Genomic DNA, 25786 nt, shown 5'->3' with positions numbered 1-25786 from the left:
AGCTACAGGATAAACAAGCAGACCTAGGAAAAGCAGCAAATCTAATTTCGTCACTCCATGAACATTTAGTTAATGTACGCAACTCTGACTTGAATGACCATTACTCTGAGAAGGTTAATGAACTCTGCAGGAAATGCTGCATTACACCAACAACAACAAGAAAACGGGTAAAGAAACCTCGTAAGCTTGATGGATTTATCGTGTTTGAAACAAGTGGTCAAGGATCTTCTGTTCCATGTCATGTGCAACACATCAGGATTTTCTATGAAGTCCTAGACTGCTTAATTAGTGAATTAGACCGTCGTTTCTCCAAAGAGTCAAATGCAATTTTCTGTGGTATTTCAGCTCTCTGTCCTGGAGGACAGACATTCTTGTTAGAAGAAGACTTGAAGGCATATGCAATGGCATACTCGGTCAGTCAAAATGATTTACAATATGAGATCCCTCTGGTGAAGAAATTACTCACGAAAGAGCCAATACAGCCTACATCCATTACACAATTCCTGTCATTCCTTAGTCCTTATAAGGCTGCATTTGACTGTTTGTACAAACTATTGTTAATATCTGTCACTCTTCCTGTTACCAGTGCTTCTTGTGAGAGAAGTTTTTCAAAAATGAAATTAGTGAAAACATTTCTCAGAAATTCCATGACCAGTGCTAGATTGAGTAATATCGCATTACTGTCCATTGAAAGTGCACGTGCCGAGGGAATTGATTTAGACTGTTTTGTTGATGAATTTGATAGCCGGCATGATAATCGTAGAATTAAGCTGCACTAAATATACGTACTATAATCTACTTCACCTCAGGAAAGGGAAACTCGCCCTGTTGGCAACACTGCATTACTTCATGCATGCTTGCATGGGGTTTTAATATCAACATAATATTTACATTACATTCATAACTCATGATTCATTTTTGTTTTGAAGATATTTTTGCCATATTTTTGCGATTTTGTTAAAAATATATTGCAAGAAATACATATATATTTTTTTTTAAGTAATACGAATAACCTCCATTATCATAATGTTTGTGTAGGCATACATGTATATGTTTTACAAATGCAAGTTATGAAAGTAATGAGGTGTTATTGTCATTTGTTATTTCATTAATGACATAATATTGTCTTCAGAGTGCCACCTAGCCACCAACAATAAATGCCCCCCCAAAATTTATATTGGCCCTGAAGTGGCCCCCCCACTTTCAGAGTCCTAGAATCGCCACTGAGGTCGAGGGGCATCAGTTCACCTGGCTTCACCTTTCCAGACAGGTGAAGAGCTTGATACGCATGGTACTTCATTGGGGGTGCCATATCGGGACTTCAGGACAGGCAATATATTGTTGCAAGGAGTGCAGAGGAGGCAGGATTTTGTACTAAATACTTAGAGAAATCTTGCTGCTCTAAGGGAGTTTATATATACAACAATCCTACCTATTCTGGCTTGCTAAAAATTAATATTTTAAATGATTAATTAGCAATGGACTGGTGCGATGGGTATACATCTTAAAATTAACAAACCTTAATTGGTATTGAGAAATAAAAGATGTATTAGTTCAGTAGTATTGAAATTTATATTTAAAATTCAGTTTAGGAATTTAATCTCGACCCACGTAGTTTAAGGAAAGAACCAACATACGCCGGGGTTACTACTAAGGCCCTCTGTTGTGCGTATCTACGCTGTGACGTCACGAGCATGGCGTGCGCTAGTCAACAAGTTTAAGTTTAGATTAGTCCTCCCTATGTATCGTTAAAGAAAATTGAATGTAGGAGAGAACGTTTAAGGGGTAGCTATAGTATTAGTAGAAGAGAGCTAAAAATACGATTAAAAGAAGAAGAGTGAAGAAAATTCTTCACAGTGACGTGACTTGAGCTGGTAGTGGGTGGAGGCAGAGGGGGGAGGAGACGGTAGATATAAAAACGTATCAATGCTAATTATGTTATGTACACTTAATAATAACTTTATTCTTACTACTACTGTAAACATTTGAAATTAAAAATGCTTTTTTTTTATTATTTTTGTCTTTTGAAATTTTTATTAAGATTTTTTTTTTTAGAACTTAAAAAATTACTCTTTTTTAGCTTTTTTAATAGAATCACTTATATCATCTTTGCTTTCTGACACTTCTCTTTTGGAGAAATATCTATCCAAAGAAGCCTGTTTCTGACGATTCCTCAACATATTTCTAAAATGACTCTTACACTTGTCATTAACACTCTCCATAAGACAACCTGTTCAAACAAAGCATTAACATGTTCTTTAAATAAATCCTCTCTCTCTCTCTAGAGAGAGAGATTAAACAAAAATGTGTTGTGTACATATGATTTTTAACAGCGTCAACGAGTTGAAAGGTAATTAAATGTAACTAGAAAAGCAATACTGTATCAGCGAATCTGAATTTCTTTATTAACTAAAACAAATATACAGTATGTACAAATACACTCATGTGCGTATGCACAAACACACGCACACACAGGTGTAGGAATTCCTACGCAGGAGGAGACACGATCGGCGAGGAGGTAGAGATGGTGACTGCGATAACATACCGTAACTTACACTACGGAAATTTTAATCTAACTTAGCTTGTTTATTTTTTTTTTATTTTTATATTTCATATTTTTTACTATTTTTTTCTTTTGATTTTTAATTTTCATCACTGAGTTACGGTACGTTATCGCAATCACCAATCTCTACCTCCTCCCCGACCTTCTGTCTCCTACTGCGTAGCAATTCCTACTCCTGTGTGTGTGTGTTTGGGCATACGCACACGAGTGTGTTTGTATCAATATTTGTTTTAGTTAATAAATGAATTCAGATTCACTGATATTACTTTCTTGGTTACATTTAATTGTCTTTCGACTCGTTGACGCTGTTAAAAATCATATGTACTCTAAACACATTTTTGTTTAATCTCTCTCTCTCTCTTGGAAAAAAAAATAATAGACGTCTCTAACACTCTAACAGCGAAGAACAAGAGAGAGAGAGAGAGAGAGAGAGAGAGATTTTATTTAAAGAACATGTTAATACCATGTTTAGAGAGAAACAGAAATAGAGAGGACTTTTTTAAAAGATCTTGTTAATGCTATCTTAGTTTTCTTTGCTTCACTTATTTCTTTCTTTCTGTTCATCACGCTGGCCCTTCTCACAAATGATCGTTGCCAACAATCTCTTTGTCCTTTATCCCTATCAACAAAAGGCGTTCCATCTCTTCTAGGGTATTGCTACGATGTCTTGTAATAATAGTGACATATGAGCGTGGTGGTAGGCTAGTGACTCGCACAGTCGTACACGTAAAAACTGCCAAGTTTGAATTTTGGAATTCGATGCCGTAAGGTGGGGAAAATGTCGTAACGAGGGGACGAAAAAACACTGTAACATGAAAAAAACGTAAGCTGGGGATGCCGTATCCCGGGAGTCTACTGTATATGTGTGTAATATTCATATTTAAACTTGGAATATACTTACTTAGTCATTCATATGCTATCTCTTATATTCACATAAGTTACTCAGGCTGCTATCATACTCACTTTGTATTTGTTAGCGTGGTTGGCAAGGTTCTCCTCTGATTCAGTCTAACACTGTACAGTACAAGGAAAACCTGTGTCAATGACTAAGCCAGTAGTCGGACTTACCACCACCTAAGGGTGAGTCATCTACATAAGTAACGTAAGGTTTCTTAGCGTAGGACCAAATGACAAATTTGGAAATAATTTGTATTTTTCCCTAATTAATACAAACCTGTTGTTATTTATATAAATTGTCCCGGCATCTCCTTTCTCCCGATAAGCCTTGCCTGCAATCAGAGGGTGACGTAGCTCACTGAGCTGTGACTGTGAGTAGATATAGGTGGCTGGGTACCCCCAGCCACCCCCTACATACCCACTACAGTAGTTAGGTAGGGTTGCCACCTCACAATAAAAGTCCAATGGCTAGCTTCCAGCTTCGCCAAAAAAATCTCCATATTAATAACTACAGGTTTGTATTAGTTAGAGAACAATAAACTATTTTTAAATTAGACATTTTTACCATATTTAATACTTGAAGGAAACATGGTAGTGTTTATTTGAATACCTACAGTATATCTATGATAAAATGACAATAATGACACAAGTTTTTTTTTTATTACTATTACTGAAATACAGTATTCTCCTGTTTAAATGTTTGCATCCACAGAGGGTCAGTGTCTCTTGAAAATTCTCACTCACAAGTATTTTCATTTTTCCTTAAATGTTTATGGCCTTTTAAGCTGGTTCCAAATGACAGTGATCTGGGGAATTATAATAAAGATCACAGTTTAAGATGAAATGAAACTTACATACAAGTATTTGTATCACAGTATTTTGTTCTATTACAAACAATGAGTAATACAGGATACATTCATATTATAGATATCACATTTTCCATTTATTAGTAACCAACATTATGAATATGCATATAATATTGCATTTTATTCTCATTCATTTTTTATATTTCAGCATCTAATAACTGCTTTATAGTTTTTATTTAAACCCCTGAGCACCTTGCTTTAATTCATTTTGAAAATACTGTAATCACTAGTAATTGTTTGTATTCATCTTTTCCAGTATGGTATATTCTACAGTGAAGAAGTGGATGAGAAATTTAGATTTGGTCAAAAAGTTATCAGTGAAGTCAGGTCTGCTAAAGCCAAATATGACATCCCACACAAAACTAAGGTTGAAAGTAAGTAAACTTATTTTATAATTTTTTACGTTACTCAAATCAGTTAAACTGTATTGCAATATCATGTGGGGGATCTTTTGATAACTTTTAAGTCTGGATAAAACTCTATTAGATGTCTTTGAATAATAATTCCAAAATCTACCAGTAAGATAAACAGGCTTTAAGTAAAATGTCCCATGTAGTTAATTTGTAAGCACTGTAGTGGTGAATTAGTAAAGTACCTGTTTGACGGAAGGACTCACCAAGCACAGGACCAGAAATAAGGCGCGGTCTTTATCAATACTTCAGCTGATCCTCAGCGTGGTTTTGTGGGAGGAGCAGGGCGGTACTAAAACATTTACTGGGAAAGGTTTTCGGTACGAGGTTTAAGGGTTCTTCCTCATACTACCATACTTGGTCTCATATGAGACTGAGCATGAGCACTGTTGGTCAGGACATTGGCAACGCCCTTGTCCCTCTCCTTTCTTGTGATTTCTCAAAACGCTAGGAACACCTTTGTGCAAGGTGTCTGTGCTCACTGATACTGCATCTTGACATCAAGGTCTTGCATCTCAGTTGTGCTTAAAGGTTCGGTGCAGCCTGACCTAACACCTCTACCTGGCTTGAACTACTGTGGGTGTAGTTGACAACAGGCCCTCACCTGCAGTAGTCAAGTTTTCCCCGGATATGACGACAACTGGAAAAGGGAAGAAATGGTTGCACCCCCTTCCTGTCTCTAAGGCCATCACAACCGCTTCCTTTATAAAAAGAGTTTCTGATTGCTGCCCACCTGCTGAAGAAGAAATGGGAGCACTTCTATGCTCAATTAGTAGCCTCCCATTCACACAAGCTTGAAAAGGGTACTACTACTAACGTTTCCAGAGGCCGTGTAATAGTGTTTTTTTTTAAATAACTCCTAAAATAACTGATGGATTTCCATGATATCAAAGCAGGGAGCGCTTCATGCAATGGCTTAATTTTGGGAAATACTGTGCATTGCCAATTACATTTCATTAACTTTTTTACTTAAGAAAATGAGGCTAAAGCCAGTCTTAGCCACCCACACATTCGCAAAAGTGATGACGTCCCTCAGTGACGTTGTTATAACGTTTCTTCCCCTGTACCTCCCATCCCCCAAATTGTTAAACGCCTGTTTAACTCCATAGATAATTGTCATGTGACCTACCCCAAGCAATACGAAATTCTTTGTCAGTAAAAGTTCAGCATACCTGGTAATGTGATTCGTGACTTTAGACTTTACCTAAACACAAGACCAACCTTTTATATCTTACCCAATCACTTACTTTGAAGATCAAGAATGAGACTTATGACAGGAGACGAAAGAAGCCATGCTAACCCTACACTTTGCACTTCAAGCGAGTGTTGGTAAAGCAATAGAAATATAGTTTTCTTTAGGTTAAGCCGTAGGACTCATTCTTCCATATGACACAGGTTACTCGATACATCAATTGCCAGGAAGAAAATGACGGAGAGCATTGTTTGATATAATTTATCATATCAGTTTCACCAGAGAGTAGCTTGAATTCCTTAGAAGGTAGACTTCTAAAAGATGTTTCATATAAGGGCATTGACATCGGCCATATGATAAATTTTGAAATCATATATATATATATATATATATATATATATATATATATATATATATATATATATATATATATATATATATATATATAGATATAGATATAGATATAGCAAGGAGTGGGTGGACACCTCTCAATCTGTCACAAGTGCCATCTACATATGTATATATACATATATACATATATATATATATATATATATATATATATATATATATATATATATATATATATATATATACAGTGAACCCTCGCTACTTCGCGGTTCGACCATCGGGGATTCACCACTTCGCGGATTTTTTTCATAACCCATGTATATACATATATCGCGGATTTTCGAGAAATATCGAAAATACCGCGATGTGACCGATGGTGCGAGATTGGAGAAAGTAAGGAAAATTGAATCGTGATTGATTTTCAATATAAATGAAACTTTGAGGAGCAACAAAGATATCATTTGTTAGAGAGATAGAGAGAGGTAAGGAATGGGAGGTAGTGAAAAGTAGCCCACAGAGAGAGAGAGAGAGAGAGAGAGAGAGAGAGAGAGAGAGAGAGAGAGAGAGAGAGAGAGAGAGAGAGAGAGAGAGGGGGGGTTTAAATGTAATAAACAAAAAAATTTGATAGGTTATAACACATTGGTGCTTATGTAATATCAACTGTATACTGTAGACGGTTTGAATAAGTTAAGAAATGGTATAAATGATACTTTTTTAGTGTATTCGTACAGACTCAAGAGCGGCAGCTAGATGACAGCTGATCTAATCACAGCCAAAAGTAAAAAAAAAAAAGAAGTCAACAATACTCGATTTTTAAAACAAACCCGAAATTTAAAAACAAAAGTACACGCTTTCTTAATGTGCAATTAACTATTTAAAGAGTGGCAATTTTCTAGAATAAAATGATATTTCCCAAAAAATAGTGGTTTGCTGATGAAATCGGATGCCGTATTTTTAGCTATGATTGAAATGGATGTAGACTCGGCCTAATTATTTCGTTTCGTATTTAATTGACACTAAGAAAACTAATTTTAGTTTCTTCATCTAAATGTAAGTATTGTATAACACGAAGAGAGAGAGAGAGAGAGAGAGAGAGAGAGAGAATCAGCTGTTGTACTCAAATGGCGTCGTGTTTTTGTTTCGTGAGAATTTCATCGCCACGACTTTAACAACAACATACTGTACTGAACTTTACAGTATTATACAGACTACTGTAATATGATAAAGTAAAATATTTGTAATCTATTTTATATGAAATGGGGCTATTTTTTTTTTGTTTAAAATTTACATTTACGTATGTAAAACAACTCTCTCTCTCTCTCTCTCTCTCTCTCTCTCTCTCTCTCTCTCTCTCTCTCTCTCTCTCTCTCCCCTCTCTCTCTCTCTCTCTCGTAGATTGTTTTCCTGCTTTGCTACGGATGCATGATTTTATATAGATACGGTAAATAATATTTGTAATAACATATTTTATTAAAGCTTTTACTGTAATATCATTATTTATCACTTTCATCATGCACGTTAAATTCCTTAGTTTGTTTACTGAGCGTACTTTATGACGCCGTCGTTTCAGGCGGCGTCATATAGAAAAACATTTCATTTGGAAGTCCTAAGAAAAATTAAGTAAAACATTAGTAATAACCAAATCAAAATACTGTACTGAATAATCAATATAATCGATGCAGAAACTAACCTATACACAGATGTGTAAATGCGTTTGTTTCTTCATTATAATCAGAGATAAACGTAAACAAAACATTGGTTGCCATTTTTTATCGTGCTTTTTGGCGTGTTTAGGAAACGCATGATATAAAGTCGCCCTTAATATTTGTGCCTGTTTTAGTTTAGGGTACGTTAGTACATGCATTAAGTGTTCTGTACATTAAAGGGTAGTTTGTTAACAGTACTACGTACAAGGGAAGGTTTTGAAAGTCTGAATATACATGTTAAATAAATAGGTAAATATGGTGTCACTACTTCGCGGATTTTCACCTATCGCGGCCGGGACTGGAACCTATCTACCGCGATAAACGAGGGTTCACTGTATTTATATATATGTGTGTGTGTATGTGTGTGTGTGTGTTCATACATACATAAGATTTATTATATTTCAACGTATAGTTTTATATATTTATTTACGTTATAAGTACCAATACCTAATTTTGTTACTTAAAAGGTATGTGACAAATATCATTGTGACTTTGTCACTGGAATTATACCAGACTTCAATTAATGAACCAATCAACCTTACTTTGAGAAATCCATTGACATTGTCTACATGCCAAGCTGATATACTCGTATCAAAGTATTCATTAGCTTTGCTTTTCCAAAATAATGTTATCACCAATTGCTGGAAAACATAGATTTATGAGGGATGAAAAAAAAAGAACAAGAAATGGACACTTATACATTTTACTCATCATCACTCTCAAGGAAAAGCTCGTTTTCCTCGTCACTATCAATGTTGATGATAACCGGATCTATACTGTCTTGAATATTATCTGAAAGCCAGTAATCATCTTTAAAATATCTTGATCTCCTGACAGCGCCAGCCCACGTCTCCCCTGTTACAGCAAGCCTAGCCTCTTCAAGCCTGGCAAAGAGATCAGCACGGGTAAACCGCTGCAACGAGGAGCGCACCTGTCGTTTCATACAGCCCCACACCTGCTCGATGGCATTGAGCTCAGGATGGGCAGGGGGCAAGCGAACCACTTCATGGCCCCATTCACGGATTATATTATCCACAATGTAAACTGGTTTCGGCCGGTTGCCCCTGCATATCTTTAGAAGCTCAGGGCGTGTTGCGTGAGCTGGATGCTGTATTTTTCGAGACCTGAGCCAGTTAACCAAATCCTCCTTTTTTGTAGCTGTTGTTGGGCATCGGCTATCTCCTGTCAATTAGCTATGGTATGGGGCGTTGTCTAGCACCAGCACCGAAGGATCCTCAAGCGACGGCAGGAGCTGTGATGTTAGCCACCGAATAAATATCTCTGAATTCATTTCTCCATGGTAGTCACCGGTTTTATTTTTCGCAGGGAAGCATAAAAATGAATTTTCTACAAAACCTTTAGCTGTACCACCTGCTACCACCACAAACCTCTCTCCTTCTCCTGGTGGCACCTGCCGGCTGTAGGTGGCACTGGTGACAGATTGAGAGGTGTCCACCCACTCCTTGCTATGTTGCATTCTCGTCGTAAACCACGTCTCATCGACATACACTACTTCTCTTCCTTGATCACGATGTTGCTGGAGGGATCGTAGAGCATCAACTCGGCGGCAAACAACGTCCAAAGTTTCTATCCTAAGGTACATTTCCCGCTGTGGAGGATTCGCCATACTGCCTTCTCAGATTTTTCTTCAGGAATGATATCTAGCATTTTAAGTTCTTCCGCTAAAGTGGCAATAGTGAAAACTCGCTTAGCAGCAAACATGCTGTGCACGTCTCCTAATGCAACCAACGGTGAAGTTGTCAAAGACCAGAGGCGACGTATTTGATGATGCAGGTGATGTTTCAGGTGGATGAGGATTCTTTCCACAGTTCACCAACACTCGGACAGCGTTCGGAGTCATCCCCATAGCATCAGCAACTCGTTCACATGGCCTGTAGGAAAAAAAAAATACATTTGAATAAACGAATATATATATATATATATATATATATATATATATATGTATATATATATATATATATATATATATATATATATATATATGTGTGTATATATATATATATATATATATATATATATATATATATATATATATATATATATATATATATATATATATATATATATATATATGGCTAGCAGTATATTGCAATATATCATGTACTTATTAAAGTCATACCTTTCTTACCGATTTATACTAATTTTCAGGCGGTTTCTTTCGTTCTCTCTGTTGTAAATGGTGAAGAGTTTCAGCGCAATTGTAGTTTTGCAATGGCGAGGACAAAGCAATATATTTGCCATGACTAAAGTCGAATCTATATGAAATAGTTCAGAGCTACTACTACAACTGCTGCCGATGATTACCTTGGATGTACTAAAAGGGCTCTGAGGTAGGTGTCGAAGTCGGTGAAATTATTTCTGAATCCTGCTCCAGTCTTGCCCCAATAACATCATTCCAAATGTACAACTCTCTCAAGGAAAAAAATTGTTTTCTATTTCTACTAATGTTTTTATTTTATTTTTTTATTTTATTCTATTTTTTAGTCGCAAATCTAAAATTTGTAGGAGTCCGAGTAGAATATCTCTCAGTGCGATTCCACACCCCTGTTTTAAACCTCTTTTATTATGTTTGATGATTTGTGTTAACCATCTAATCATTATCTACCACCATAAAACATTTTATTGCTCTTCCGGCTCATTTTATATGTGCAGTACACAGTCTTTCCTAACATGGATTTACTCGGTAGCCTAATAACAATGGGAATGAAGGTAAGAAGGCAAGAAGGAAGGGGGGGGGGGTACTAGGATAGCCATAGATGTAAACACCGAAGGAGGGTTGGGGGAACCTCTTCGTCACAGTTACGTGATTAAGTACCACTTCTTCGAAATGCTCTGAAGGACGGGTAGAAGTTCCTCTTTTTTTCTAAGAGTAAACGGGTTAATTAAGCACATCTGTCAATTCATTGTACCACCAAAAATTAGGCCAATGTTTGAAACATTCATTGCTGTAGTTTCAGGGAAATTCATAAGCCGGTTTGTTAGATATTTGGGAAAAACACTATTACACGGCCTCTGGAGACGATAGTAGTTCCTGATGAATAATTACCAGTGGAGAGCACAAAGCTTGCCCACACGCTTTCCGAGACTGGATATCTGGTGTTTCTCCGAGAAGAACGAAAAAGAATTTGAGACATGAAAACTTGTGTGCATGCAACTGAGCACACACACTTCTGTAGAAGAGTTCTCTGATGTTAACCTTCATCATTGTGTGCACGCAACACAAGAGTGCATTTAATGTTCGGATAAAAAACACTCACTTAAGATTCATCTTTTTGATCGAGCACACACGTGCTCCACAGCTCACTTTGACTTTTGGAAAAAAAGTTAACTCTTGAGGTGGACACTTATCCTTGTGTGCCCATTCCAAAGTGCACTTGTGCTTCTGAAGAAGGGGTTGTAATAGAAGTGGACTCTCACCTTTGCACGCATGTGCCCCAGAGCATACTTGTGCTTATGAAGAAGAGCTAACTTTTGAGATTGAGCCTCATCCTCACACACGAGCCCCAAAGCAAGCACACTTTTTCAAGGAAGAGCTCTCTTACAAGGTAGTTATTCAATCACAGCATGTTCACTTTAGATTGCACCCAGGCATGCAAAGAAGAGCTCACTTATAAAATGGTTTTCACATTTCCTCTCATGCAACCTAGGGTGCCTCCACACAAGGGAGGAACTGTCATTTGAGTTTAATGCTCATTTTCACGCTCGCACCCCCCTCACCATACCTATTCTTCTAAAAAAGAATACTCTTGGAATAGATTATCATTCTTGACGCATTGGCGCTTCAAAGGACTGTCATTCTTCAGACAAAGAACATGCCACAAAGTGCTTTTCATCATTCAAAAGATGAACTCGCCACAAAGCACTTGTCATTCTTTGGACAATGAACATGCTTTGGACCATCACTTTGCCATAAAGGGATTTCATTCTTCAAAAGATGAACTCACCACAAAGCACTTGTCATTCTTTGTACAATGAACATGCCACAAAGTGCCTGTCATTCTTCAAAAGATGAAGTCACCACTAAGCACCTGTTATTCTTCAGGAGATGAACTTGCCATAAAGCGATTTTCATTCTTCATAATATGAATTTACCCCAGAGTGTTTTACATTCTTTGGCAGAAGAACTTGCTGAAGAGTGCTTTTCATTTTTCAGAAGATGAACTTGCCATAAAGTGCTTTTCTTTCTTTGGAAGAGGATATTGCCACAAAGCGCTTTTCATCCCTTGGAAGATGAACTTGCATATGAAGTCGAGACTTGCTCGCGCAAACCCCTCTGAGTCCTTGCATGTTGCGAGAACCTATTCACAGGAGGTCCAGATTGCAATCACCTTCACCTCTTTGTTACTCTCTGGTACACACTCACACTTTTAGAAAAATGTGCTCATCTGTTCGCCAGTACCCTTCAGGCAACACTAGCTAGCTTATAATTTTGCCTTCACCTAGCGAAGAGTACTCTCCTGGGTGCTCACAAGCTTCTGTTCATTTTTGCTCTGCTAATATTCAGCGCTCAACTAGAAACAAAACTAACCTGGACATTCACACTTAATGGGAAAGGTGTACACTACTGTTTGTGTGCTCCTCACAAGCTAAAATGCACTGTTTTTCACAAGAGCAGAAGGAAATTCTCCCTACCATGCATTCTCTTGTTCATAAGCACTCACTAAGGCTCTTGCTCTCACTGGAAAAGATACAAGAGCTGGATCGCACTTATCCCTTAGCCATAAGTTCTTCCCTATTCAAAAGAACCCACATGTTTTTGAGCCATCTCCCAGTCGCGTTGAGGGTCGACTTGGCTGGAAGAGTTCCCCGACCTTTGAAAGGCAATCCAAGAACATTATATGATTCCTGATAAGACATTATACAAAAATATTGTAATTAGTCTATGAATTGTCAACCTAGAGTAGAGTTGTCCACAGGTCCTTCAAGAGTGAATATGCAAACCCTTACGCAATACAGGTCTTCGTCCAGTCACCCAGTGCTTGCATGAGATCAAAGGGCCCTTCCAAAGGCTGCCAAGGAGGAGAGCCCCTTAACCATGACCACCACTTCATTGGAATACAGGTCAGATTTTATATTAGAACCAGGAATGAAACGAGTCGAGCCTGTATGACCTACGGATTGTTCCAACTCACTTGCACCAATTTTGGGAGACTAGTTGAGACATAGATCCTACTACTCAGGACTCTGCTTGCTCGAGGGGAAGCAGAAAATCGGGGAGCTGAAGCAAGCATTTTAAAGGACTTTGCCATTATCAGGCAATTTAACATCTCCGGGGAATCTTCCAGGGCTGTAGTCAAGACAAGCATGTCCTCTTTGACTGCTTATTTGGGGCCCCACAGGGGTCAAGAACTACCTTGGAACCTTCCGGGTCTAATACAGACACTCTAGTTTCTGAGAGAAGCTATTTTCTCAGAGAATGCTATTTAACAAAATTTTGCCACTGGCGCCCACTAGACAGAAGAGAATGTATATACCCATGAAAGCTGAATCTTCTTGACTTATTGTTGCTGATGTTATTACCCTGACGCTGGGAACATCGATGGAAAGACATGGTTAGGAGCCTACCATCGTTTCAGCTTTTGATTCTACCTACGTGGAAGTAACTTCCAAGACGAGCCTCCAGGCAACGTCCTAGTTGGAACATGGGTCAGGTGCAGTGGCATGCTTCAGCTTTTTTCATGACTATTCAAAGCTGGAGAACAATAGGTCTTCATTGGCCCGGGGTATTCCTTGAGAAACGACCCGGCAACAATATATCTTTACCAGTGCTGCTAGTCATTTTGTAGGATGGAAGATTCCCATCGCCTGGTTTCAGGAGTTAGAGACCAGGATCTGGAATCCTGGCAACCACGAGTCTAACCCCTCTTCAGCTCTTCCATACAAAAGCAACAACCTGGGAACAGAATTCCTTACCTTTTCTGTTAGGGGGACAATACTGTGTGTCTATTTCTTCAGTATGGAAGGAATAAGAAAGAGACCCTGAAGCCCTTATCTTTCTGTCTTCATGCATCAGCTGGACACACTCATGAAGGGATGAGACAACCACCACAGTTTCATTCGCACAAAACCAGAATATCGGATTTACTATTTGTAGGTAGTTGGCTGGTAGGGCACTAACCACCCGTTGAGATACTATTGCTAGAGTGTTATTGGCTCCTTTGACTGGTCAGACAGTACCACATTGGATCCATATCTCTGGTTACGACTCGTTTTTTCTTTGCCTACACATACACTGATTAGTCTAGCCTATTCCACGTTCTCCTCTGTCCTCAAACACTTGACATACACTTGATGATTCTTCTTCACTATAATTGTTGAGTGGCTACTTTCCTTTTTGACACGCCGCATATTAATCTGCACCCCTAATAGCGTTTACGCTTCGAGGAGGTGTGGCAGAATAGAAGGGGAGCCGTATCAAGGTTACCCCCGTTCTTGTACTACTATTGAGTATGACAACAGCGCCATTTCCACGATGGCGGACATTCCTTATTCTGTAGCGATTTCGCTCGGTGGTATTCCCCGTGGATAAAACTTTTCGATCGTTTTACAGGATTATATTTATGCTTTCTCCATCTTCTTCCACCTATGGAAAGTTGAGTATCGGGTCTTTACTATGAGTATATTTTAGCTCCTGTTTCACAATGAAATTAGAGTAATTTATTGTGCCTAAGAGCTAGGCCTGTTACTGGAGGCGCCATGGGCGCCGTCGTTCGTTAGGCATGTGTTATTTAGTTAGCAGAACAACTTCCAGTTTTAAATAGCTTTACCTAATTATTTTAATTATTTAGCTATTTAGGCAATTATACTCGTAAAGATTTTGGTAATGTCCATAATTTTCCTTTTCCATGTCGATCATATAGTTAGAGTTTCGGTGATTTAGGTAACCAAGATCTCGTCTAGCCTAGGTAACCTAACCTAGGCGTTTTATTATACGTTCAGACATTTCCCCGGTTACCCTCGTGTATTGTTTTTTCAATTCAAGTGGAGACTGATACCTCCTAGAATTATATGAAACATTACACGTCTCCATGGAGATTTAAGGGTAATCTCTTTTCCCTCTGAGTGTAGCTTCAGGCTACAACCCTAGTGGCCGTGCCATGAATTTTATTCAGACATGACTAGCCTAGGGTTTTTCTGTCTCTTCCCTTAAACCGCTGGTTGTGGTATACCAGCAGGTTTTGGGATTTAGCCAGAATCTCAGAGTATTTAGTCTTATGACGGCGACCTGTCGGCAGGGCGAATGGGTTATAGGATACCATCATTCCCCTGCCGGCTAGGCTGCCGGCATTGGAGGCTAGCCTTCCCTAGCCGCACTTGAAGTTGTGGTAGGATACCATCTTCTCCTTGCGACTAGAAGACTAGTCCTGTGCCGCAGTCCCCTAGGCTGAAGAGTGATATTCTTCTTTTGCCTAGGATGACACGGCACTGGAACTCTGTTTTCTCCCTTGTTGAGAGGAGGCGGCAATGCCGCCATCCCCTTAACTGTATCGGCAATCTCTAGGGTGGAGAACTGAGACTCTCCTGTCACCTAGGATTCTGCCAATACTGAAACAGAGTTTCTTTTGAGAGGTGGCAGGACTGACAATTTTGCCAGTTCCTTTCACACGCTATACAGGACCCTGTTCCCTACCACTCTGTCCACTTTTGATGGCCTAGCCATTGTCTTTCATTGGGCCGGCATCTTGCAACCTTACCATTGCCAGTAGGTTGCCGGTGCCGGCCAGATTCCCTCTCTAGCCATGACAACTGTCGGCAGCCATGTTGAATGTCAGTAACCATGGCTGGCGGCAGTGCATACTGATGGCAGGCACATCATCTGTCGGCAACTATGGTCTCTGCCGGTAACTGATGTCTGTCGGCAGCCAAGATGGCTGCCGGCAACTGGCGGCTGTGAGTGGGAAGTACCTTTCTGTCCCCAAGGTTCTTCAGTTCTCCCTTGAACTGCTATCCACAGGTTCTGTTGCCGGAATACCGCCGGCCAGGCCGGCGCCGATAAGTGCTGACTTAGATGGCAGCACACCGACTGTACTGATACTGCCGGAGGTTAGCCTGCCGGCAGTGTATTGGTGACACCTTGCCGGCAATAGTACTGTAGTTGGATGGAAGCCTGAATGGTACATTCTCCCCTTCCATTAGAACCTTTTTTCTAAAAAAAGGCAGTAAAATTAGACTTTTACATCCTTCATTACTGAATACATACACAGTAAAGGAGTAGCCTTTACTCCATGCTATCTCTCTCTCTCTCTAGCTAGCATACTAGATATGCTGGCAAGACCTAGCTATGCCGGCAACATGCCGGCTGAACTACAGTATATGTTATACAGGTAGCCAGTATATCTACAGTATAGAATATACTGCAGATAAAAAACTACTATATATTTTATACTAGTAGTTATTTCCAATATATCTTGGATATCCATACACAGGCATTTGCTGAACCCAATCCCATATTGAATGAATATAATTTCTTCAATATCCTGATTAGAAATCAGTATTCGGATTACCCTACAGTATTTAATAGCTCAAGGCAGGGGTGATACAGTACTAACCCTTAAAGGGTAGAGCCTTTATCCTTGAGTCTCCCTGATCAGGAAACTCTATAATTTAATATTGTAAGGAAGGCTACGGCAAATAGGCTGAGTGGGATACACAAATATATGTCTTTATTTTCTGAACTACAATACATGATTGTACAGTAGCCAGTAATTTGTAATATAGACTTACTGCAAATAGAAAACTACAGTACCATTATACAGTAGTAATTTCTAAACATACCGTGGGTACCCTTGTGCGAGCATTCTGCTGGTACTGCTCCTATATTGAAAGAATAATATTTCTTCAATATTCTGTTTGAGAATCAGTCATCCTGACCCCCACAGTATTAACAATATAAAGGGACAGTGAATTTGTACTTCTCTACCCCTAGGGTAAGATCCCTTCTACTCGGAGTTACTTGATAGAGGAATCTCCATATAGTTAATACCGAGGGGAGGTAACAGCATTTGCTCACGGGGGTACTCATGTATGTATCTCCTACTATCCCTTTATAGCTTACTATCCTAAGTTATAGATGACCTTTGCATGTTGATTATCAGGGAGATAATCCTTTGTATACTCATTTGGTTTTCCTTTCTTTACAGGAGGAACACCTGATACCTTGTGCTGCAGTCTTCTGCAAGGCCAAGAGTAAGTATTTTTACGGTCATAATACTTGCAGGTTTCATGCCCCCTGCAATATTATTTCCGGATCCCTACATTATTGGAACCCGCAGGTTTGCAATATATGTTGGACATTAATGTCTGAAGGTTTCGAGAATCCCAAGTCTATGGAGACTAGGGATACAGCTCAATACAAATCACGCAACTGGGTGAGAGGCTTCCAGAAAATCTCTCCAGGACCTCTCCTACCTAATGATAGGATGCGTAAACTACTATTTCCGAAAGCAAGTAAGGAAATAGTAGTGCCTCAGGCACCAACTACATCCCCTGATGGCCAGATAACCTTTGGGAATGAGGGCAAGAAGTGCCCCAGGGTAGAAGAGGAAAATGTCGTGTCGGAATTTCCTCCGCCTATGCTGGCTCTAGAGCTATCGATGTCGACATCTTTGTCTTCTACCCCTCTATTAGATAGAATGGTACAATTATGTATCCAACTGAATAATCAAATAGAGAGCTTTCGTAAACAAAACGAAAAGCAGGAAGTAAAACACAAGATAGAGCCTCGCAAAGCTTCTCTTGTCGCTTCCCAAGGGTCACTCAAACGACCCATGGATCAAGACCTACCAACATGCTCCAAAACCAATCCCTGGAGGTTTGCGGAGCTGATGCCAATTTTTAATGGCAAACTCTATATCTCAGAGAAGATGGGTGCTGTTCCTTTGGACAAAATTCAATTTTGGCCAAGCTTTGATGCTTTCCCTAATTGTTTGGTTAGACTGAGGTACGAACCAAAGTCAAGAAAAGGAACGGAATCAAAAGAGGTCATGATTCTCGACCATGATAAGGCACAGGCTATCCTCTCAGGTAGTCTGAAAAAGGCGGGTTATTCAGAGTCTAGTCTGAAAAAGGCGGGTTATTCAGAGTCGAAGGTATTCTCACTGAATAACGGATACCCTTCCTTTCTTGCTCCTGCTTCATTCTCATTCCCCTTTATGGGGAAGGCATTTACATCTGTTGCCAAAGCGGTGGAGGCGGGTATGCCATGTCCCACACTCGAGGAGTGCAAGCCTCTGTCACCAGCTTTTCCCAGCCAGGAAAAGGACTGGAAGGAAGTCCATTTAACCTTTTCAGTAGGAAAATTAGACGCGGATGTCGCAAGTCGACAATTTAATGAATGTCTCCCTAAATTATCCGAGTTGCTCTTGTATAATGAACAAGAGACAAAGGGGAGACTTGCAGCCTCCCTTTCTCTACAAAACTACATAGAGTTGTGTTCAACCTACCAAAATACCCCAGACATGCTCATGGTCATAGCCAAAATGCATATGGCTACAATTCTATCCTGTTCGTAATACTAGGCAGGCAGTTAATTCTAATAGCCAGGCCTTCTCCATCACGAGGCTCAATACTACGCAGTACTCTAGAAGTTTTATTCCAGCTGTGACCAAGTTGTGGAATGATCTTCCTAATCGGGTGGTTGAATCAGTAGAACTTCAAAAGTTCAAAGTTGGAGCAAATGCTTTTTTGTTGACCAGGCGGACATAGTCTTTTTATAGTTTATTTATGACATATTTGTTTTTGATGTTGTTGATAGTTTATTATATGAAATGTCTGTTTTGACGTTGTTTCCTATTTTAGAATGATTTATTGTTAATTTGTTCTCTTCATTTATTTATTTCCTTATTTCCTTTCCTCACTGGGCTATTTTTCCCTGTTGGAGCCCCTGGGCTTATAGCATCTTGCTTTTCCAACTAGGGTTGTAGCTTGGATAGTAATAATAATAATAATAATTAGTGAAGGACCTTTACGCCTTTATGAAGGCTAGGAGAGCATGTAGAGAGTTTGTGTTCGCTGCTGCAACAGTGAAACACGAAACAAGGAAGCTAATATCTTCCAACATCTGGGGTAAAGACCTCTTCCCACACGAGATAATTAGGAAAGTGATTAAGAACGCCACCATGGAGAACATAAGTCTTCTCCAAAAGTGGGGCATCCTTTCAAAGAGAAAATCTTCCATGGTTGTGGGTCCCCAAACTAAAAAGAAGATGGGAAATGCTGGAAATATCCGGGCTGCTCAACAACATCCCACTATTCCAGTGACCACGGTGCCACAGGCAGGTGGTCAAAAGTTTTAAGCCTACTGACTATTCGAAGCATGAAGACGCTTCTGCTAGGAGGAACGTTCCTTCAGGATCGTCGGACCTTCGGTCCTTGGGTCCAAAGCCTATTCAAGATGGGACCTTGATGGGAAACAGAAATGTATCCACCATCATTTCCTTACCTTCTCCTACAATCCAAAACCCTCCTGGAGGAGTGTACCTGAGAGCTCTAGAGCATACAGGTGGTAAGAAAAACTATAGTCCATCGAGTTCCAGGGAAGGCTGTTTTGTGTTCACAAGAAGGACTCAAGAAATCTCTTGAGTCATTTTGAACTTGTCGCCACTCAACAAGTTCATAGAAAACAGCAAGTTCAGAATGTTAATCCTTCTGAACATTTGGACCTTGTTCCAAATAGGGGTGTTTGTAGTCTTGTCAGACCTGAAAGGTGTCCTGTGGCAAGTTCCAGTCAATCACCCCCTTCCCTCCTATCTAGAATTCAAGTTACAGATAGTAACATTCATCCTAGGAAAGACACGTGTTGGACTGGACACAGTCCTAAATATCTTCATAGGATTGGCAGACTTAGTCACGTTAAAACCAAGCCTAGAAATGGTTCAGGCATTAATATACCTGGGTGAGAGGCTGGGGTGGGCAGCACCCGAAGTGGCTGATCAATGTGCATCCAAAGAAATGACCCGGTTCCCGGGACATCACGGATGCAAGATAAGCTTCTAGAAGTCTCGACTCTCTCCAGCTCAAGGGTTTCAATGGCTGGAAAACCATTGAAGCCCGCAGTCACATCAACTCTCCTTTCCCTTGGGAATATAAAAGGAGGTCGCGAGGTCTGTCAAGAGACTCAGGTAATCAGTCAGATTTCCAAGATGCTAACAGGGAGAAGTGCTAAACTCTCCCCAGTTCGCAATAGTGACAGACCTAGTGCTAAGAGCACTGCGGAAAGATGCGTTAAGAGTCTGGAGAAAATATGCATCAAACGGTTGAAGAGATAAAAAAAGATCGATATTGGTCCCTCCTTAATCGCTTCTCTAACAAAAATTAAAGCACGAAAGTCCCAAGACTCTGCTGGTCCTATCATGAGTGGGGAAGCTCCCTCCACACAGATCAGACTTCTTACGACTGATCCGGGACACCGAAGCGATTATAAGACGTCACAATCGATAATGCTAAAGAACGTCTCATACAGTCTAGGTGAAGTTAACCATCCCTTTCTTAAAGGGATGGCACCTGTCAGCAGTTAATATACAATTGATCCACAATGTGACAGTTGATGCTCTATTTCAATTCAAGCCGATAGAGTCGGAATGGTCCATGGACGCAGACCTATTCCCTCCCAGATGGGAAGAAGTCCCGGAACTGCAGATCGACCTCTTCATCACGAGCGTCTTCAAGAAACTACCTCGATATGTAGCCCCATACGAGGATCCTCTATTGGGACTGATAGACGACATGTGTCTTGAATGAAAGGGATAGACTCGGGTATACCTGTTCATCCCATCCAATCACCCACTAAAGGTCCTCAACAGGCTCAGATACTTCTAAGGGGGAGTAGCTCTTTTGGCTCCCAGATAGCCCAAGAGCAATCTGTCCTCCCTAATGAAGAAACTAAAGATGAGGCTGGTCCTAGTTCTGATCCTAGGTATATTTCAGAAGGTTCAGAAGTTAACTGCCTTCGTGTTATCACAGAGAACCCAAACCCTTCATTTCATGATTTTCTTACCCTAGCGGTTAGAAAAAGATTTGGGATCTCAGAAGGCAATATAGAATTCTTAGAAGAATACAAGGCTAAGTCAACTAGAAGACAATATGAGTCTTCCTGGAAAAAGTGGGTTGCGTTTGTGAAAGCAAAAGGACCGGAAGAAATTTCAATAGAACTTCTGTCTGTCCTTTTTTACCACCTTCATAATCAAGGTCTGGCGACCAATACGATAAATACGTGCAAGTCAGCCTTGACTAGACCTCTTCTATATACCTTTCAAGTAGATCTGGCAAATGAAATCTTTAATAAGATTCCGAAGGCATGTGCAAGGCTTAGGCCCGCAGTACCACCAAAGCCCATCTCTTGGTCTTTGGACAAGGTCCTACATTATGCCTCATTTGTGAACAATGAAGATTGTTCTCTTAAGGATCTAACCCAAAAGGTTATTTTTCTATTCGCTATAGCCTCTGGGGCTAGGGTTAGTGAAATAGTGGCCCTATCCAGAGATGAGGGCCACATTCAGTTCACAGAAGTAGGAGAACTGAATCTCTTTCCTGATCCATCCTTTCTCGCTAAAAACGAGCTACCCACTAAAAGGTGGGGTCCCTGGAGAATCTGCCCTCTGAAGGAAGATGTCTATGTCCTGTAGAGTGTCTAAAGGTCTATCTTCGTAGAACTTCAGACTTCAGGGGAGGACAGCTCTTTAAAGGAGAAACTTCTGGATCAAATTTATCCCTGAAACAACAAAGGGCGAAGCTCACCTACTTCATTCGTAGAGCGGATCCTGACAGTACTCCCGCAGGTCATGATCCGAGAAAGATTGCTTCATCACTGAACTTCTTTCAGTATATGGACTTTGAGCGTCTTCGTTCATACACTGGATGGAAATCATCCAGAGTGTTTTACAAACACTATGCAAAGCAGGTGCATGAACTGAAACACTATGTAGTGGCGGCAGGTAGTGTATTAAAACCTGCCCCCTAATTACTGTTGTAAACAGTCAATGGTTTGGGACTTCAAATGTCCTCGCACATATATACTGAGTGAGAATCATCCAGAGTGTTCTCAAACACTATGCTAAGCAAGTCCATGATCTGAAGCAGTATGTGATGACATCGGGTAGAGTATTTAACCTGCCGTCTAATTCTACGATGAACAGCTAATTGACTGGGACTGTCAATTAAAGGGAGAATGGGTCATCCCTCTTAGGGCGCGACCTCATTTGATTAAGTGTTACCATGGTGACACTAGCTCTGTTCAAAATCCCAGGTGTGGAATTGTACAGATAGCACTAGTGCCGGTGTATGTAGTACACAGTGCAAATAGAAGTAACCAGTACAGGAATTATGAAGAGAAATTTTATAAATTTTCTTCAATCTGAGAGTGGCACTCATCATTTCTTTCCTTTCAGGAAAGAAATATAGTCTCTGTACTCGTTACAGGTATAATCCCATTGTCGTACTACATTCGTTTTACTAGCCATCTCTTTTAGTCATTTATCATTTATTAGGAATAAATCTCTTATTAGAATGTAGTGCGTCCGCATTCGCCTGACAATTGCATGTATAAATGCCATAGTTCTTTGACTTACCAAAGTAAGTATTCCTCATATAATTGTATGCTCACAAATAATAGATATAAGAGACACTGATATTGATTCAGCAATATATACACCAATGAGACTGTCTGTATATTCAGTGTATATTTATGTTTGTTCATACAATATATGTTAACCTTGATACCCCTTTTTCTACTGTCTAGAATGACTCTTCCCTGTAGGAGGCAGAAAGCACTAACATTGTTTATGATTAGTGATGATGACGGATAACGGTGACCTCACTTGTCTCAATTGGTCCCCATGACCATAGAAAATGTTGTTCCGAGGTTAAGGCACTGATGAAAATCCACAGATACACTAATGCTCTGGTATGCTTCCATCAGGACGACATGGCTTGAGCCCAAAAAACGGATTTTGAGCGAAGCGAAAAATCTATTTTTGGGTGAGATAGCCATGTCGTCCTGATGGACCCACCCATCTCTTCTAAAAAAGAAAAGATCTTCACAGTATCCCTCCCGTTGTACTGTATCTTTAGCACCATGCTCAATGCTACAAGGAATGTCTGCCATCGTGGAAATGGCGCTGTTGTCATGCTCAATAGTAGTACGAGAACGGGGGTAACCTTGATACGGCTCCCCTTCTATTCTGCCACACCTCCTCGAAGCGTAAACGCTATTAGGGGTGCAGATTAATATGTGGCGTGTCAAGAATACGTCCTCTGATATTATACGATATCCTTGAGAGAAAATTTAAGGATATTCGCACCAGGAGTTAGAATTCTGGATACCTAAAGGTAAAATTCTCTGGGAATATCACTGTAGTACATACAGTATATCCCTTAGGAAGCTACCTTAAGGAACTTCCATCAGGACGACATGGCCATCTCACCCAAGAATAGATTTTTCGCTTCGCTCAAAATCCGTTTATTGTGTACTGTACTGTAGTTTGGTAAAATACAAATTCTAAAATTTGTAATTTCTTTATATTTAGATACTTATTACCATTAGTTCTGAGTCTAGAAACATATCTAAAGGGGTAAATATGGTTGCTTGTACCTTCTCAGTTAAGTCAGATACAGTACATCTTTTGCTAATTTTGATGGAGCTCAAGTTTTGGCTGTTCAGAACAAAATCATACACAAAATATTTTCTTCTATGGGTCATCTTCTATCTCATAATAAGTTTAAGATTCACTTAAAGATGATATAGATGATCCAAATATACCTTAGTTACCTAAATTAAACCACATGATGATTTTCTAACTTTACCTGATTAGTCGTTGTTAGGATCACAGGATGAAGGTTTTTTAAAATCAGGTCTTTGGTTTTTTATTGAAGCAAATTTCATGGAAGTACCTGGAGATGTTGAACAAGTTTGAGTTCCTCTGAATTCTCTATTTATAAGTACATATTTGATACAGCTTGCACAAAGCTTCAACCTCAGTTTCTGTAGTTTGTCTCGTAGATGTAGTTATGAATCAACGTACGTGACAACAGTGTCATTTATGTTTTAATCCCAAATGCACTCTCTTACATTTACACTTAGACCTTACCTTTTTTATGTTTGCTATTGACAGGAAAAGCCTGGTATTCCATAAAGCAAAATTTAAAGGTGCATTTTCTCAATTATAAACAACCAAATACATAACAGGCCATGATAGAAAAGACAAAAATCTATTACAGTATTATTACACAGGGGCTTAAGAATTATATTATGAAACAGTATCAGATTCAACTTACTCTCCTTTGATATATAACTGAGTATCCTGTGCTGTATTCATTCTTCTATAGCTCAGTGCTTCTATGTATTTCACACTTATATAACATGGTGCATGAATGAAAAGACAAAAAAACATTGAATTATATGCGACCAAATACAGTTCATAATATTCAGTTACATAAGAGGGGAGAATAGGTTGAGATGGATATATTTGTATTAGTGAATTATTTTAATGCTTCATACCTGGACAACATTGCTAATATTCTCAAAGTGTAAGGTTCTCGGCCTTAAAAGACAAAAACAAAAGGTTTTTCCTCCCCCATAATGCACCCCTTCCGGCTGTTTACTGGCACCTCATCTCCAGTTACTAGGGGGAAGGCGATCCTGTGCCTTTCAGCCCTTAGGAGAAAGGAATTTCAATGCATCATATTATTTATGCATGAAACACTCCATCTTGTTTTGGCTTTTTCATATTACAGGTTTTGTTGATAGCATTTAGAATAAAAATAAGAAGGTGCAGTATGTTAATCATAAATTTATAATACATTTATGTACCAAATGCTAAGCTAAAAGGCTTTTGTTAGAAGATGAAAACCCGCATTCCCTTTGTACAGCAGTTATCAATATGGGTCAACTTTGATACCAACCATCAGTGTTAGTTATATTCTGATTATCCTAAGAAACATAATGCATAGTATGTCAAGTTAGTGACTAAAACAGCTTAAGATAGTTATTACGTGAGCTATAAGAACTCATGAAGGTATATTAAGCATAAGAGGAAATGTTATTGTAGGACGGGAAAATTCAGATAAGAATTCTATCCCATTGTCTAGTGTAGAGTGGTAGCGTTTAGTGTTCAAGCACCAAGAGAGAAGGTAGAAATCAGTCATAAATTGATGGGCTTTAATCCCAATTTGCAACTTGTGGAAGTTTTATGCAACATACTGTTCCTGAATCCGCTAATAATGTCTTGTTACCCAATACTGCATCTCTTTCTTTTCCCATACTGACTATGTGAGTGCCAACTAGCCCAGGTTAATTTATGTTAAATCCTAGCCATGGTTGATCCTTTTGTTGCTTAATCTAAACACAAAAGACTTGTATCCTTTTGTTTCCTTCTGTTTATCTATGAGCAAAGGGATTGGTTGTGTGGTTACAAAATATTCAATATCACTAGGTTTGGCTACTTGACTTCCAATTCATGGCACACACAATCAGAATCCATAATAGAAGAATGGGTCAGGATTGCAGATGCCTTACCCAGTCCTTTAACTTCTGTCTCTGAACCAAGAGTTTACAGTCAACCTTTATACGTCATAATTAATTGTGTAGATTATCTTAATACCCTCTCCTCCAAAATGAACAATTTAACTCTGTTCTGAATAATTCACCGCTTTGTGAAATGAAAGTTTACTTGCTGATTTTTTTTTTAATCATGATAGAGATTAAATTTAACTTGAATATTCAAAGTCACTAGATGTGTAGGCACCATGCAATTCTCACATTTTGGGAAGTTTTGGTAAAGTGAAAG

The 25786-nt window shown here is 39.3% G+C and overlaps 1 protein-coding gene across 1 annotated transcript in view; it reads left to right on the top strand.

Annotated features, from left to right (window-relative positions):
• Positions 1–25786, top strand: part of LOC137626624 (valine--tRNA ligase-like) — a 334847-nt gene that overhangs the window by 279646 nt on the left and 29415 nt on the right. The window contains 1 exon segment of the mRNA XM_068357644.1: positions 4583–4700. Within this exon segment, the coding sequence (XP_068213745.1) occupies positions 4583–4700 (118 nt within the window).

This window comes from Palaemon carinicauda, chromosome 2 (assembly GCF_036898095.1).
Source record: "Palaemon carinicauda isolate YSFRI2023 chromosome 2, ASM3689809v2, whole genome shotgun sequence".
NCBI classification, from domain to species: domain Eukaryota; kingdom Metazoa; phylum Arthropoda; class Malacostraca; order Decapoda; family Palaemonidae; genus Palaemon; species Palaemon carinicauda.
Note: the sequence above shows the minus strand (reverse complement) of the source record. Positions and strands in the feature narration are given on the sequence as shown.